This window comes from Drosophila yakuba, chromosome 2R (genome assembly GCF_016746365.2).
Source record: "Drosophila yakuba strain Tai18E2 chromosome 2R, Prin_Dyak_Tai18E2_2.1, whole genome shotgun sequence".
NCBI lineage: Eukaryota > Metazoa > Arthropoda > Insecta > Diptera > Drosophilidae > Drosophila > Drosophila yakuba.
Genome location: NC_052528.2, coordinates 5124862 through 5141667, shown reverse-complemented (window position 1 = coordinate 5141667; position 16806 = coordinate 5124862). Strand labels below are relative to the sequence as shown.

Below are 16806 nucleotides of genomic sequence, written 5' to 3'. Positions count from 1 at the left end.
TATATAAATATTAATTTATTATATTATTTTTTGTTGCGTAGATGGCGCCGGGCTGGCCCAAGACCAGGAAATGCCCATCTTCCGGATCGATTCCCGTTCGGGCGTGATATCGACGAGGAGCAGTCTGGACCGGGAGACATCGGATAGCTATCATCTGCTGGTGACCGCAGCAGATTTGGCTTCAGCACAAAGTGAACGACGAACGGCCACGGCCAGTGTCCAGGTGAAGGTTCTCGATGACAACGACAACTACCCGCAGTTTAGTGAACGCACCTACACAGTCCAAGTGCCGGAGGATCAATGGGGTGGCACTGAGGACAACACCGTTGCACACATCAGGGCAACGGATGCGGATCAAGGGAACAATGCCGCCATTAGATACGCAATTATCGGCGGAAACACTCAGTCACAGTTCTCTATCGACTCGATGTCGGGTGATGTGAGTCTAGTGAAGCCGCTTGACTACGAAAGTGTACGCAGCTACAGGCTGGTGATTCGGGCTCAAGATGGAGGCAGTCCCTCCAGGAGTAACACCACCCAGCTCTTGGTTAACGTCATCGACGCGAATGACAATGCCCCGAGGTTTTACACCTCGCAGTTTCAGGAGAGCGTACTCGAGAATGTCCCCGTGGGTTACAACATCATTCGGGTGCAGGCCTACGACTCCGACGAAGGTGCCAATGCAGAGATTACCTACAGCATTTCCGAAAGAGATGACAACTTTCCCCTAGCCGTGGATCCTCGTACTGGTTGGGTGCAAACAATAAAGCCCCTGGATCGTGAGGAGCAGGGTCGCTTTGCCTTCCAGGTGGTGGCTAAGGATGGAGGTGTGCCCCCCAAGTCGGCCAGTTCCTCGGTGGTAATCACCGTGCAGGACGTCAACGACAATGATCCAGCCTTCAATCCCAAGTACTACGAGGCAAACGTGGGAGAGGATCAACCGCCAGGCACTCCGGTTACCACAGTCACAGCAACGGATCCGGACGAGGACTCCCGCTTGCACTACGAGATCACAACGGGCAACACAAGGGGACGCTTCGCGATCACCTCTCAGAATGGTCGGGGTCTTATTACCATCGCCCAGTCGCTGGATTACAAACAGGAGAAGCGCTTCCTGCTCACAGTAGCTGCCACCGACTCCGGAGGACGTTCTGACACGGCCACTGTCCATATTAACATTACGGATGCCAATAACTTCGCTCCCATCTTTGAAAATGCCCCGTATAGCGCTTCGGTGTTTGAAGATGCCCCTGTGGGCACCACGGTCCTCGTGGTTTCCGCCACCGACAGTGATGTGGGAGTGAATGCACAGATCACCTACTCCCTTAATGAAGAGAGTATAAACGGCTTGGGCAGTCCAGATCCATTTTCGATCAACCCGCAGACGGGTGCTATTGTTACTAATGCCCCTCTGGATCGGGAGACCACCAGTGGATATCTGCTCACCGTGACTGCCAAGGACGGGGGTAACCCTTCGTTGAGTGACACTACCGACGTGGAGATTGGAGTGACCGATGTTAACGACAATGCACCTTCTTTTAAGAGCCCACTGTACCAAGCTTCCATTTTGGAAGATGCCTTAGTCGGTACCTCTGTGATCCAGGTGGCTGCCAGTGATCCCGATGTAGGCCTTAATGGGCGCATCAAGTACTTGCTGAGTGACCGCGACATGGAGGACGGATCCTTTGTCATAGATCCCACCTCGGGAACTATTCGCACCAACAAGGGACTGGACAGAGAAAGTGTCGCCGTCTTCCATCTTACCGCAATTGCCGTGGACAAGGGATCCCCACCGCTTTCAAGCACCGTAGAAGTGCAAATCCGACTGGAAGATGTCAATGATTCGCCACCGACCTTTGCTTCGGACAAAATTACACTCTATGTGCCGGAGAACTCCCCTGTGGGCTCTGTAGTGGGTGAGATTCATGCCCACGATCCCGATGAGGGCGTCAATGCAGTGGTGCACTATTCCATTATTGGCGGAGATGACTCCAATGCGTTTTCCTTGGTAACTCGACCTGGTTCCGAACGAGCTCAACTGTTGACCATGACCGAACTAGATTATGAATCCACTCGAAAGCGTTTCGAACTGGTGGTTCGGGCAGCCAGCCCACCCTTGCGTAACGATGCCCACATCGAGATCCTAGTCACGGATGTGAATGACAATGCTCCAGTGCTGCGGGACTTTCAAGTTATATTTAACAATTTCCGCGATCATTTTCCCAGTGGAGAGATTGGACGAATTCCAGCTTTCGATGCCGACGTGAGCGATAAACTACACTACCGGATACTCTCCGGAAACAATGCCAATCTACTGCGCCTCAACAGCAGTTCGGGAGGACTGGTGCTAAGTCCCCAGCTGAACACGAATGTCCCCAAGTTTGCCACGATGGAGGTTTCCGTATCGGACGGAATTAACGAAGCCAAGGCGATTATGCAGCTTTCTGTCCGACTGATCACCGAGGACATGCTCTTTAACTCGGTAACGGTGCGACTAAACGAGATGACGGAGGAGGCCTTCCTATCGCCCTTGCTCAACTTTTTCCTGGACGGATTGGCTGCCATTATTCCCTGTCCCAAGGAACACATATTTGTGTTTAGCATCCAGGATGACACGGACGTCAGCTTACGAATTCTAAACGTCAGCTTCTCAGCCCGCCGACCGGATGTGTCCCACGAAGAGTTCTACACGCCGCAGTATCTTCAGGAGCGAGTCTACTTGAATAGAGCCATCCTTGCCCGATTGGCAACCGTGGAGGTTCTTCCCTTCGACGACAATCTCTGCGTTCGGGAACCCTGTCTGAATTTCGAAGAGTGTTTAACTGTCTTGAAGTTCGGAAATGCTTCGGAGTTCATACACAGCGATACAGTCCTATTTAGGCCCATCTATCCGGTTAATACGTTTGCGTGCTCTTGCCCAGAAGGTTTCACGGGTAGCAAGGAGCACTATCTGTGTGACACGGAGGTGGATCTCTGCTACTCTGATCCCTGCCAAAATGGAGGAACCTGTGTGAGGCGAGAAGGTGGCTACACTTGTGTATGTCCATCTACGCATACTGGTCAGAATTGCGAAACAGGAGTGGGACACCTGCGTCCTTGTCCGTCGGAAACATGTGAGGGAGGGTTATCCTGCCTCAGCAATTATCCCAGCTCCCAACCTCCTCCCTACACGGCCACCTGTGAGCTGCGGGCCCGTGCCTTTGGACGCAACTCCTTCCTGACATTCGAAAGTCTAAAGCAAAGACATCGGTTTAACCTTAAGCTGCGTTTTGCCACCGTCCAGGAGAATGGATTGCTGCTCTACAATGGAAGGTACAACGAACTGCATGACTTCATAGCCTTGGAGATCCACGAAGGACACGTGAGCTTCTCCTTTTCCTTGGGCGACCATAGTGAAAGGATTTCGGTGATGCAGGAGGCAAAGGTGTCCGATGGAAAATGGCATCAGGTAGAAGTGGTCTATCTGAACCGAACTGTCACCTTAGTGCTAGATAATTGTGACACCGCCATTGCCCTTTCTGGACAACTGGGTGATAGATGGAGCTGCGCTAATCGCACTACTCTGAAGTTGGACAAACGCTGTTCGCTGCTCACGGAGACCTGCCATCGCTTCCTGGACCTAACAGGACCTTTACAAGTGGGCGGACTTCCCCGCATTCCAGCCCACTTCCCGGTGACCAATCGCGACTTTGTGGGATGTATCTCTGACCTTCGAATCGATGATCGTTTCGTTGATCTAAACTCATATGTGGCGGATAATGGAACGTTAGCTGGCTGCCCCCAAAAGGCTCCTCTCTGTCAATCCGAACCTTGTTTCAATGGCGGCACCTGTCGCGAAGGCTGGGGAACCTATTCCTGCGAGTGTCCCGAGGGGTATGCTGGAAACAGCTGCCAGGATAATATCCCAGCTCCTTGGCGATTCTCCGGAGATGGGAGTCTCAGCTTCAATCCCCTTCTGCGACCAATCCAGTTGCCATGGACCACCTCTTTCTCGCTGCGAACGCGCCAAAAAGAGGCTTTCCTCCTCCAAATTCAAATAGGACAGAACAGTTCAGCCGCAGTTTGTCTGAGGCAAGGAGTACTCTACTACATTTTTGATGGAGAACCCATGTATTTGGCTGGAGCTTTCCTTTCCGATGGTGAGTGGCACAGAGTAGAAATCCGTTGGCAACAGGGTTCCGAGATACACTTCTCAGTGGACTATGGACAGCGCTCTGGATCCGTGCCCATGTCGCAGAAGGTGCAAGGCCTCTATGTGGGCAAGATTGTAATGGGCAGTCCCGACGGCAGTATTGGAGCCGTTCCCGAAGCCTCTCCTTTCGAGGGATGCATTCAAGATGTGCGTATTGGAGCAGGGCAATCGGTTCTCTCGCGTCCAACTATTCGGGAGAATGTGGAAGATGGCTGCGAATCACGTGCTCAGTGTCCGGATCATTGTCCCATTCACTCATCCTGCCAGAGTTCTTGGGATCTGTCTAACTGCGAGTGTGATTCCGGGTATGTGGGCGCGGACTGTGCGCCCATATGTACGGTGAGACCTTGTACCTCCGGAGTTTGCAGAGCAAACACAAGTTTGCCTCGAGGTTACGATTGCGAATGCAACAGCAGCTCCCGTCATGGCGATTACTGTGAGAAAGAGCTTCAGCAACCGTGTCCTGGCGGTTGGTGGGGCGAACGGGTGTGTGGTCCATGTAGATGCGATCTGGCCCAAGGATACCACCCGGACTGCAACAAAACCACCGGACAATGCTACTGCAAGACGAACCATTACCAACCGCCCAACGAAACAGCCTGCCTTTCCTGCGACTGCTACTCCATCGGCAGTTTTAGTGGAGCCTGCAATCCTCTGACAGGGCAATGCGAGTGTCGAGAAGGAGTTATTGGACGTAGGTGTGACTCCTGCTCAAATCCCTACGCCGAAGTCACTCTCAGTGGATGCGAAGTAGTTTACGATGCCTGTCCCCGATCCTTTGCCGGCGGTGTATGGTGGCCTCGCACTCCTCTGGGAGGAGTTGCCATCGAAGGATGTCCTCCACCGGCTCGAGGAAAAGGGCAACGCAGCTGCGATGTCCAATCGGGAAGCTGGAATACTCCGGACATGTACAACTGCACTTCGGAGCCTTTTGTGGAGCTGCGTCGCCAACTGTCCCAACTGGAGAAACTCGAGCTAGAACTCAACTCCTTTGTGGCCATCAAAATGGCAGAGCAACTGAGAAAAGCTTGCGATGCGGTGGACAGGAGAGGTGCCAGCAAGGATCAAAAGACATCCGGAAATGGCCGCCCCAACCGGCGTTACAAAATGGAATCGTCCTTCCTGCTCAGCAATGGCGGAAATGTCTGGTCACATGAGCTCGAAATGGACTACCTCTCCGATGAACTGAAATTCACCCATGACCGTCTGTATGGCGCTGATCTTCTGGTGTCGGAGGGCCTCCTACAGGAGCTGATCAACTATGAACTCATGCAAAGTGGCCTTAACTTGTCGCACAGTCAAGACAAATACTTTATTAAGAATCTAGTAGATGCGGCTAGCGTTATTTTGGACCGAAAATACGAGGCAGAGTGGAGAAGGGCCACGGAACTCATTCAAAGGGGACCAGACGATCTGGTTGATGCATTTAACAAGTACCTGGTGGTTTTAGCTCGATCTCAACATGACACCTACACTAGTCCCTTTGAGATCGTGCAACCTAATATGGTCCTTGGCTTGGACATCGTCACCACGGAATCCCTGTTTGGCTATGAGCCGGAGCAGCTAAGCGAATACCACCGAACCAAGTACCTCAAACCGAATGCTTTTACCACAGAGAGTGTGGTGCTGCCGGATACCAGTGGATTCCTACAGCACTCGGCTCGTCAACGACCAGTAATTAGCTTCCCCAAATACAACAACTACATTCTGGATCGCCGTAAGTTTGATCAGCACACCAAGGTACTGGTGCCCCTGGAGATGCTGGGAATTACGCCTCCGGAAAGCGATGAGATTTCACAGAGTGGACGAAGAGGAGGTAGCCATGACCATCGTGCCATCGTGGCGTATGCGCAATACAAGGATGTGGGACAGCTGCTCCCCGATCTGTATGATGAGACCATAACCCGTCGTTGGGGTGTGGATGTAGAGCTGGCCACCCCCATTCTCTCACTGCAGATTTTAGTGCCCTCAATGGATAGGGAACAGGAGACACAACGCCTGGAGATTCCGTCGAGGAAGATCTTCTCCTCGTCATCGCCATCATCATCTTCATCAGGCAGCACGGAACAGCAATTTGTGGAGGTTTTCGATGTTCCTAAATCTCCGACGAGCAGCAGTGAGCAACAGATTGAGGATATACGGATAACAGCCCATGAAATTCCGCCACCAGTTTCCTCTGTTGAACAACAGGAGGCTTCAAGTGGTGAAGATGGTGAAGAAAGGGAACCACACATTCGCCTAAATCTTGACGACATTGAGTTCCATGGAAACTCCGGCGAGGAGGTCATTTCTCCAGACTCCCCCGAAATGCTTAATCCAAATTATGAAGGCGTCAGCTCTACTGGAAATGATGATCAGCCAAAGGGTGAAAACGAAGCAGTTTATAGAGATCGTCGATTGGTGAAGAGGCAGGTTGAGATCACATATCCTTCAGAACAAATGCAGCAATCAGAACAGGTGGTGTATAGATCCTTGGGCTCGCCTCATTTGGCACAACCCATAAAGCTGCAAATGTGGCTGGATGTGGACTCAGCTCGTTTTGGACCCCGCTCGAACCCCCAATGCGTCCGCTGGAACTCCTTTACCAATCAGTGGACCAGATTGGGCTGTCAGACAGAGATCCCTGACTTCGATGGAGACTTTAATCCCGCGGCACAGCCAGCGATCCTTGTGAACTGTAGCTGCACCCATATATCCAGCTATGCTGTCATTGTGGATGTAATTGATCCAGAGGACATCCCAGAACCTTCGCTCCTGGTGCAGATCACCTCGTACTCCGCCTTCCTGGTGTCACTTCCCCTGCTGCTGGGAGTGCTCTTAGCCTTGGCCCTCCTACGTGGCCAGCAAACCAATTCAAACACCATTCACCAGAACATTGTGCTTTGTGTCTTCTGCGCGGAGCTTCTCTTCTTCGTGGGAATGCAATCGCGCCGGCAGCTCCTGGAAAGCGAGTTTCCCTGCAAGCTAACGGCCATCTGTTTGCACTACTTCTGGTTGGCTGCCTTCGCCTGGACAACCGTGGACTGCGTCCATCTATACAGGATGCTCACCGAAATGCGGGACATCAACCACGGACCCATGGGCTTCTACTTCGCCATGGGATACGGTGCTCCAGCCATCGTAGTCGGATTATCTGTGGGAGTTCGTGCTCATGAGTACGGAAATAGTTTATTGTGAGTATCCATCAATGGAACCCTTCCGTATCTTAAATATGTATCCCAGAGTACAAAAGCTAGAAAATTAATTATTTAAATTCCTCTCTCTTGCAGCTGTTGGCTGTCTGTCTACGAGCCCGTTGTGTGGTGGTTGGTGGGTCCCATTGCAAGCATGTCCGTGGTAAACCTGCTCATCCTGTTCGTCTCCGTCAAGGCTGCGTTTACCCTTAAGGATCACGTGCTTGGATTTGGAAATTTACGAACGCTTCTCTGGTTGTCGGTGGTATCGCTTCCGTTGATGGGAGTCATGTGGGTCCTAGCGGTGCTTGCCGCTTCGGAGCACTCTCAGTTGCTGAGCCTGTTGCTCTCTGGCGTGGTGCTCCTCCACGCGCTTTTCTGCCTCATTGGATACTGCATTATTAACAAACGGGTGCGCGAGAACCTCCAACGCACCTGTCTGCGATGCATGGGTCGCAAGGTTCCGCTTTTGGATTCCTCCATGGTGGTTAGCAATAGCTCCCACAACGTGAATGCAGCGGCGAGGCCGAGCAACTTCCTGGCCGGTGGATATGATACCACCACCAGGCGAAACATAGGCATTAGCGCTAGTAGCACTACGTCGAGAAGTACGGCCAAAACGAGCTCGAGTCCGTACAGCGATGGACAACTGAGGCAGACCTCCACGTCCACCTCGAACTACAATTCAGCCAGCGATGCTCCGAGTTTTCTGAGGGGATTTGAATCATCTACAACAGGAAGAAGTAGAGGTGGGGACGAGAAACCATCCCGACGCCAGAGGAAGGACTCGGACTCTGGCTCTGAAACGGATGGAAGATCCCTCGAACTAGCCAGCAGTCACTCCAGCGATGATGATGAATCCCGGACTGCCAGATCTTCGGGTACACATCGTAGCACAGCGGTGAGTTCCACGCCGGCCTATTTACCCAACATCACGGAGCACGTGCAGGCCACCACTCCGCCGGAACTGAATGTGGTGCAGAGTCCGCAGCTCTTCCCGAGCGTAAATAAGCCCGTCTACGCTCCGCGCTGGTCCAGTCAGCTGCCGGATGCGTACTTGCAATCACCTCCGAACATCGGACGGTGGTCACAGGACACTGGATCTGATAACGAGCACGTTCACGGGCAGGCCAAGATGACCATCTCGCCGAATCCCCTGCCCAATCCCGATCTTACGGACACCAGTTACCTGCAGCAGCACCACAACAAAATCAATATGCCTCCCTCGATCTTGGAAAATATCCGAGATGCTCGGGAGGGCTATGAGGACAGCCTGTACGGAAGACGGGGAGAATATCCTGACAAGTATGGCTCCTACAAGCCACCCAGTCACTATGGCAGCGAAAAGGACTATCCCGGCGGAGGAAGTGGCTCCCAGACGATTGGGCATATGAGGAGTTTCCACCCGGATGCGGCGTACTTAAGTGACAACATATACGACAAGCAGCGAACGCTCGGAAGTGGCTACTTGGGAACCAAGTCGGAGTCGCCTTACCTGTCCAAAGATCGCATAACACCCGATATCTATGGATCCCGGGATGGTCATTATAGCCTTAAGAGGCAGCCTGCCTATGCAACTGATTCCCTGCACTCGGTTCACTCGCTCCTAAAGAACGATTACCACCAGCAGCAGCAGCAACAGCAGCAGCAGCATCTCCATTTGCAGGACAGACTGTCCGAGGGATCGGATAAGAATGGATACCACTTTCCCTACACCGCCGAGGAGGACCACCTGCCCGCCAGGAAGCTGAGCCACACCCAACCGCCTTCGCTCCACGGCTCCCAGCTGATGCAGCCACCTGGAGTGGGCCTGGTCAACGATGTGAACAATCCGGGCTTGATGGGAAGGCACACTCTTAATGGAGGATCCCGACACAGCTCCAGAGCCTCCTCGCCGCCCTCCAGCATGGTTGCTCCCATGCAGCCACTGGGGCCACTGACCAGCATCACGGATACCGAGTAAGTTGACCAGAAGATGTGCAGCAAGATTGCCCAACCCAGTGTCACAGTGTGTCACAGAAGTCTCTGGAGATCGCTTTTGGTACCCACTTTCCAGAAAAATCTTTTGGACTTGGTCTGGCACCATTTGTAACATTTGGTTTTGGGAGATTTCTGTGACATGCCTGCTGTTCGATTTAGGTTTTGGTTTTAGTTTCAGTTCCGTTGTGGTCCTGATGACCAGTTAATGCTTCTTGTGCTCCTTGTGCAGCCCATCCTGTGTCCTGATTTGAGTTTTTTGTTGGCCTAGATGATTATTTTTGGTTGAGGAATTCCCGTTCGTTCTACGTTTTTGAATCCAGCAATTAATCTGTGGTTCTTTGTTTCTGATTCTCTTTTCTTTATGTCATTTGAATCAACAACTACAATGACATAAATCTTTTGTGCCATTCGACTTTTCCCACAACAATGAAAACTGAAAACAATGCAAATCAATATGGTACAAACACCACACACTCACTGCACGCTTACACACACATACACACCCGTACACACATATCATATACATTTTTCTATACGTATACGTGTCCATATCCTTTCAGCTGGTCCTGGGAACGTTTGAAGCAAATCTAATTTGACTATCTTTCACTTCTATTCTCTCCAATATCGTGCTTTCGCTCTCTCTCTTTCTGTTTTTGCTCTTTGAAAATAAACCCAAACACACACATACGCATACCGCAAACACACATAATCGACAAACTAAAAAAATGCAAACTGAAATTCGACGTAATGCAAAATGCTATGGCCGCTCGTGTTCCATTCATCCAAACCCAACAAACCCGACCAAATCAAACAACATCAACAACAACCACACAACTACAAATTCAACTACTACTACTACAACAACAGCTCAGAGGTAAACCACAAGTAAAATGCATTTTCAAATCGCACATCTCATTTCCCATTTTCCACTTTTCCATCATCGTCTTCGTTTAAATTTGCGTTCATTTTTCGTAGCTAGGGTGTGCATTAATGATTCGATCTCATTCGCTTCAATTCGATTTGATGCGTTTCGAGCTCTTTAACCGTTCGAAAGTGCACCCGTTTTAATTTAATTTGACCATTTTAAATTGAATGTTTATATATTATATATTATATTAAATATTGATTTTCGTATCATTTGGCTCTCGCAGCCATTGAATGTTTCTTTGTTCATTAGTTTGATTAATTCAATCAGTGGAATCTCACACTTTCTAATTTGTAAACCGAATGCTCGAATCTCGTGCTGCAATTAATTGGAACGTGTAATATCGAATTTACGCATTCACAACATTTATTAATTCCCATCTAACAACTGTATACATCAATCCATCATGCCCGCCTCTCCCCCCACTCCTCACTCACCCTCTACAGAAACAGACCTTATATACAACCTCAACATCTCCACAGTTCGACATTATTTGGCTGCATCGCAGGCAACAGAGGCAACAGTATCCCTGGTCGCTGACCATATGGTATAATGAGTAAAAAGGACGTGTGTCCCATCTTAGTTAGCCCCTCAGTTAGTCTTAGTTGACTTGAAGCCGTCCCACAAAAGCTATTCAATACTTGCAGACTGACCAAGTAAACTGGCAAGATTATTGAACACCAACCTAAATCAGAATACCCTTTAGTTAGTTTAAATCCTTGAATAGCAATAGTTATTAAACGGAATATGGTGGTAGTTAAGATCCTACCACTTACATCTCGGCAATATCAGAATATGGCTATCAAAATGCTACTTTCCTAAATTAATCTACTTATAAATTAAAAAGCACTTAAAAGGTTTTGATTTGGTTACTTTCATCTAGAGGGTGCTTTATAAATTGAAATTCACAATCTGAACTTAAGTTTCTTGGCCCTTAATTATGAACGCCGGATATAATTCTAAATTGAAACACCTAGAGTGAAAAACAATAGACCCATTAACTATGGCGCCCAATAAAGTTAGTGATTTAACAAAAAACAACCAGAATCCATTAATACTCAAATAACTTGGCAAGTTAATTGGATTCTGGCCAAATAAACTTAAACACATTTAAACAACCCACACAAACACAAGTACCTCCCATACTAACGCACCCACACGAGTTCACACGTGGAATTATGTTTATTTTTTCACTTTGATAATTCAGTTGCATAAATTATGTTTGCGCTTGAACCCAAACCATACAATAAACACGTATCCGCATGCAATTTATGAGATTTTGTGGCATGCCACAAATTGAAACTTATCAAAGTTCTGCACGTCGTAGAGGAGCACGTAAATTAGTGTAGCGTAGATGCAAATATAGAAATATAGTTGGATTTATATATATACATACTGCATCATAAGCGGATTTCAGACTCACTAATGGCAAATTTCTGTCGCAAACAGGCGGAATATTGATGACGACGAGACCACAGTGTGACGACTGTCCCAGCAGCAACAGCAGCAGCCACAATTGAAGCTGCAACAAAGGCAGCAGCAGCAACAGCAGCAGCACATACAACAACTGCTGCAGCAACGCACCAAGCAACAGAAGCAAAAGCAAACGCAAACGCAATACTTTGCCACCATTAGACGCAAGCCGCAGTACAGGGTTCACACGGAGGACTGAGGTCCTTCTTGCCAATCGATCGTAGCATACTTTTGGGAGCACCTGCCGCCATAGCTATGCATAGCTATGGCATAGGAGCACGCCCGTCATTATAATTGAAACTTTGTACATACATGCACCCTCTTAATTTTACGTAAACCCAGCTTAGTATACCGCCATTTGGGCACAGATATTTATACGATTCCCTAGCATTTACATAATTTAAAGCGCCAGCTGCATTTCGTTTGGAATTGCATAACTCGTATGCACACAGACACAGAATTACTCAGCTTTAGCCTCCTGTATGTATTATAAATTACACTATATAATTATGTATTAAAACAAGAGTCAGACTGATTTTATGCATTTTACGTTCTGCTATTATACATCCTGCTATTATATATTATACACAAACATTTAGCCAGTGAGCTCATGCATTTAGGTCCAATTACCATACCATACCATTACCATTTTTTACGCCTCAGATCCGATTCGGGTTCGAAACGAGGGGCGAAATAGAGTTCTCAGTCCGACTTAGTTTGAGAACGTTTGTGTGCCTCGAGCTTTTTATGCCAAATTAGTTGAAGTCGAAGGGGAACTTGTAAATGAAAAATAATCTGCGAAAAGTTTGCAATTCATTTGCCTAGCATCCGCACATGTTGCCATTTAGTTTGGGAGTTAGTTTTAATTGATAGCATCTACTATCCGTACGTTGCGAATGTACAATAAAACCCACTATACGCAAGCAAGTAATTAAATTCAGGACAGCGCACGTATTTAAGCGAAATATAGCACCCACACGCGCAGCATTGACATATCCTGCAAAGTATACTCGATACATATATCTGTCTATAATATCCGAGTCCTGGCCAAAGGAAGCTCGCTCAACAGTTAGATCCCCGACTCAGCAATAGCCGCTCATGCCCCTGAAAACAGTGTACAATTTATAAATAATTCATAAGCCGTACTTACTGTACTCGAACTCCACTCAACTGCCACTCATTGTGGCATCTACGTAAGCTATGGATTGCGCTTGAATGTGGCACACAATATTTGATATTTATGTGAATTGACTAATTTAATTGTAAATTATACAAGTATATCAATATGAATAAAATGTGTAAAATATATGGAGAAAAACTAAGCATGTTTTTAACTTTCTGCTGCTTGTGAATCACATACCGACCATAAGGCAAGTATGAAATTAAATAGGTCCTACTGTACAGTAAGTACTGCAGGGAGCAACCGTGATAAGGATGGCGTGTATACTTAAAAAGGTAATATAAGTGTAGAAATGGCTCTGCTGGGGGTTGCTGCGGCTGAGAAACCGGATCGTTCTGATTGCAATTGAAACGCAGAGGCGAGGATTTCTGGTTCTCCAAAGGGTATTATATTAACCCTTGGTAGCAGATTGGTGAGGGTGTCAATGTGTGTGGATTCCGCACGTATCGTTGTCATTGTTCTTCTTGTAGGTAGGATCCCGAGCATACTTCCTAGCGTTTCGAAAGGAGTGAGATTTACATCCTCCTTGTCCTTAACTAGCGTAGTCCAAGAACAGAGGCTCGCCCTTTCAACGTCCCCACCACCTCCTGCGCAGACTGGAGTGTTCAACCAATCTTGCCACTCGGCTCTTCTGCCAAATCGTGCCGTCAAGTCATGCAATGCGTGTTTATTTATCCATGAGGCTAAGTGCTGTGGGTCAGTCGCGTGAGGCAGCAAACGGCTTAGTAGTGTGTGCCAAGATGTTGCGCATTCCTCGTCCATTGCGAACTAATAGTGTGTGACCCAAGGGGCAGCGTGCGTTAGGGTTTTTAAATCTAGCGATGAAAATGCCCATGATCCCCCGTGGGAACGCACCTTCCTAACAAATTCGCCTTGGGAGCCAGAAACCGTTTTATCAAGGTTGGCCTTGAGCCCAAAACTTCGGTAGAGCTCTACCATTGTCTCAGCTGGTAGGCGGATGGTATTTGAAGCTAGAACTATGTCGTCTCCCATGACTCCAATCTCCACTGCGCCCGAAGTGTTTGTTTTCTCCAGTATGTAATTTGCCGCGCTCAGACTGACCAGTGAACCAGTGATGTTATGCGCCATCCAGACATTATGCCGCCCATCCATTTCCACGTGTGCTCTCCCCACTCGATTGTTAGCTTGTTGAGGTGTTCTATTTCAGCATCGGCGACTGCTCTCGTTTCGTCGTCAAGGTCGCCTAGTCTCCTAATCAGCTCGATGATCGCGTCTTTTGGAACCGAGTGGTCAAAACGTTCGCCGTCGACGCAACCATACCAGTTGTATGCCTTTCCTTCAAACGTGGGAAGCCACTTTGGGCTGGATATTGGGGATGGAATGGGAACCTTTCCACGGCGGTATAGCAGATATGTTTGTCGGACGTAACTATGGAGCGGTGTTGTTATTATCTCCCGCGTCTTCTGGGTCTCCTCCTTGAGTGCAACTTTTGCAACATCACCGTGTTTGGACATTATGTCTGCCAGGTCCACTGTGTCTATCGGGCCAGTTGTGGGATTTATTTTGTGTGATACGGCCCAAGCCCACTTGCTGCGCTGCTCTTTCCCAAACATCTTGACCTTAGGTGCGCCGCCAGACGTGCCCCAACGGAGGGGATCGTTAACATACTGATTGAAGGTGAGGCATTCGCTTAAGGGATAGCTGGGCCATCGAGCGAAGACTGAGTCTAGAGTTTTGCCATACGTCTTCATGCAAATCCTTTTCTTTTTGCCGTCTTGCGTGTCCGATGCCCAAGAGCTGATGTCTTCCACTATTTGCTCCCTCGTGTATGGTGCCTTAGCATTTAGCGCGTGTAGGTGAGTGAGGAGCATGTAAGCTGGGCCACTCGTAAAGATGAGGGGATAGGAGTAAGCGCTGAGTTGTTTTAAATAATGACGAAAGAAATCGTCCTCGAAGAGCTCATGGGTCAACGGTGAAAAATTAGTGCGCTTACAGTAGTTTCGCCATAAGACTGCGACCTCCTGTAAGAAATGGACTATTACCTTGGCTACTTGCATTTGGCCGCTCGCGATGACTGAGCGGTAATGCATGTAAAGCGGCCATGCGCAGTCTGTCTCGTTAGAGACGGGCCACCAGGCCGGAACCGTGCCCCAGTATCGTCGAAGCTTTTCCACCTCCTTAGGCCGGCGCCTCAAGGTACTCGGTGCGGTAAACAGCGAGCAGATCTTGTTCGGCAAATGGATGTGGTAGGCGACGTCGTTAATCGGGCCCGGTAAGGATGTTCGTGCCAGTGGTAACATGTATTTGTTGCTTAGCACCCTCTGTGTTGTTTTGGGAGGGGTCCATCTGCCAGCAACAGTATGGTCGGGGTAGGTACCTATCCAACGGCATCTGGCGCAGAAGCTGCCAGCGCTGCTGGAAGGGAGCTGGTCGGGAGGGCCGTCTTGGCTATCTCGCCGACTATCTCGCTCTTTAGTTTTTCCTTCTCCTTGTGCTTGCCCCAGTCGTCGAGTCCTTGCCCGATCACCGCTCCTATGCCCGACGGCTCAGCTCCTGCTGAGAGGGAGCTCATGTACGGCCTGGAGCAGGAGAAGTGGTAGAACTGGTCAACCCACGAACCGTAGACTGGGTTCTTGTTGTCTAAGCCGCTTGAGCGATCAACCAGGATAGGGTGGTAGTCTGTCGTGTCATACGAGCCCAATATGTATGGCTGCAGCGGTTGCTCTTTCTCATGGACTGGGGTGGAGAAAACGCGCTTCCCTAGCACGGATATGAGTTGAGTCTGTGGGGCGGTGTCTGGACACGATCCGAGGCGCAACTTCTCCAACCATTGAACCGTAAAATGTGCAGGAATCGGGCTGTGTGAACCCCATGCCCTAGCGTCATATGGATCCATTCCACTGTAGTATGTTGGGATCCACCTCTGGTCAAAGTCAGGCCACGTATCGTGCGCATACTCTTGGATCATGTGGGTGTACCGCCCGTTACTGACAATTTTTTTGATGTCTGATAGCTCCTCTACTCTGTCGTAGTCAGACCAGGCATTGTTGAACCCTGTCCAATCCCTAACTGGTAGATCATTGGTTAGAAGAAAAACCGTCGTATTTGCCATTTGAGCTAGGGACAGCATGTGAATCCAGGCGCCAAACGCGGCGGGCGTCTCAAAGCTGTATCGCGCAGATGTCGTTTCTATCAAGCCGGTGTAGATAGACACGCGCTTAATTGACCCTGCGCTTGGGATCGTGTAGATTGACGAGCAATTCCTCGAGTTGAAGCGCTGGTTAACTGGGGACCCCTCCCGATAGGTGAGTGTCGCTAGACCGGTGGGCGGGAGCAGAGTTGATGATAATGCTGCAAAATTGAAGCCGCTAAGGGCTGGTTCCGCCCATGCTGTTTGGTCTCTAGACACGTCTATGACGCTAACGATGTACCTGGAAGGTGGTGGTAAGGGGATGGTTGTTCCCTTGCCAATAGCATAGCCCCCTGACAGGGGCCGGTAAGTGTCATAGGCTGCTTGGGCTTGAGACGGGTGCACGTACATTCCGGGGCGAGCAGCCGACGCGCAGTCTGCAGCCATCGTCAAAGCTTGGCCCGCGGCCGGTCCAACCGCCAGACGTTTTGTCATGTAGTTCCAGCATGCCTTAAGGTTTTGACGGATAGTGTCAGCGGATCGGGATTGCGCATGCCGATGGTACATGTCTCCCAAGTCTGCAGGCCGCCTGAAATCACGTGGAGCAACTGCTGCTGGTCTTTGTTCATCGTAAGCCCAAATGGCATTGGTGCCAGTCCAAATCGGAATAGTGGTACCTTCGATGATGGTTGTGGGTGTCGTGTTAGCGGCAGTGCGATCGGTAAGCACTAAGATAACGTTCTTCGGACCATCAATATAGGTTGTTGCGGATGCTGGTATAGCCGTCAACGT

At 49.4% G+C, this 16806-nt stretch overlaps 1 protein-coding gene across 5 annotated transcripts in view; it reads left to right on the top strand.

Annotated features, from left to right (window-relative positions):
• Positions 1-12278, top strand: part of LOC6529378 (protocadherin-like wing polarity protein stan) — a 47170-nt gene extending 34892 nt beyond the window's left edge. The window contains exons 4-8 of one of the 5 annotated variants that reach the window (XR_005560495.2): positions 42-7365; positions 7462-9324; positions 9906-10219; positions 10753-10817; positions 11720-12278. Coding sequence is in view for 3 of the 5 variants with exons in the window: in XM_039372000.2 (XP_039227934.1) it covers positions 42-7365; positions 7462-9324; positions 10213-10219; positions 10753-10817; positions 11720-11753 (9293 nt within the window). In the remaining 2 variants the exon portion in view is untranslated. The remainder of the gene's footprint in view (positions 1-41; positions 7366-7461; positions 9325-9905; positions 10220-10752; positions 10818-11719) is intronic. The other 4 variants (XM_039372000.2, XR_005560496.2, XM_039372002.2 and 1 more) reach the window with 4 other exon arrangements.
• Positions 12279-16806: the final 4528 nt, after the last annotated feature.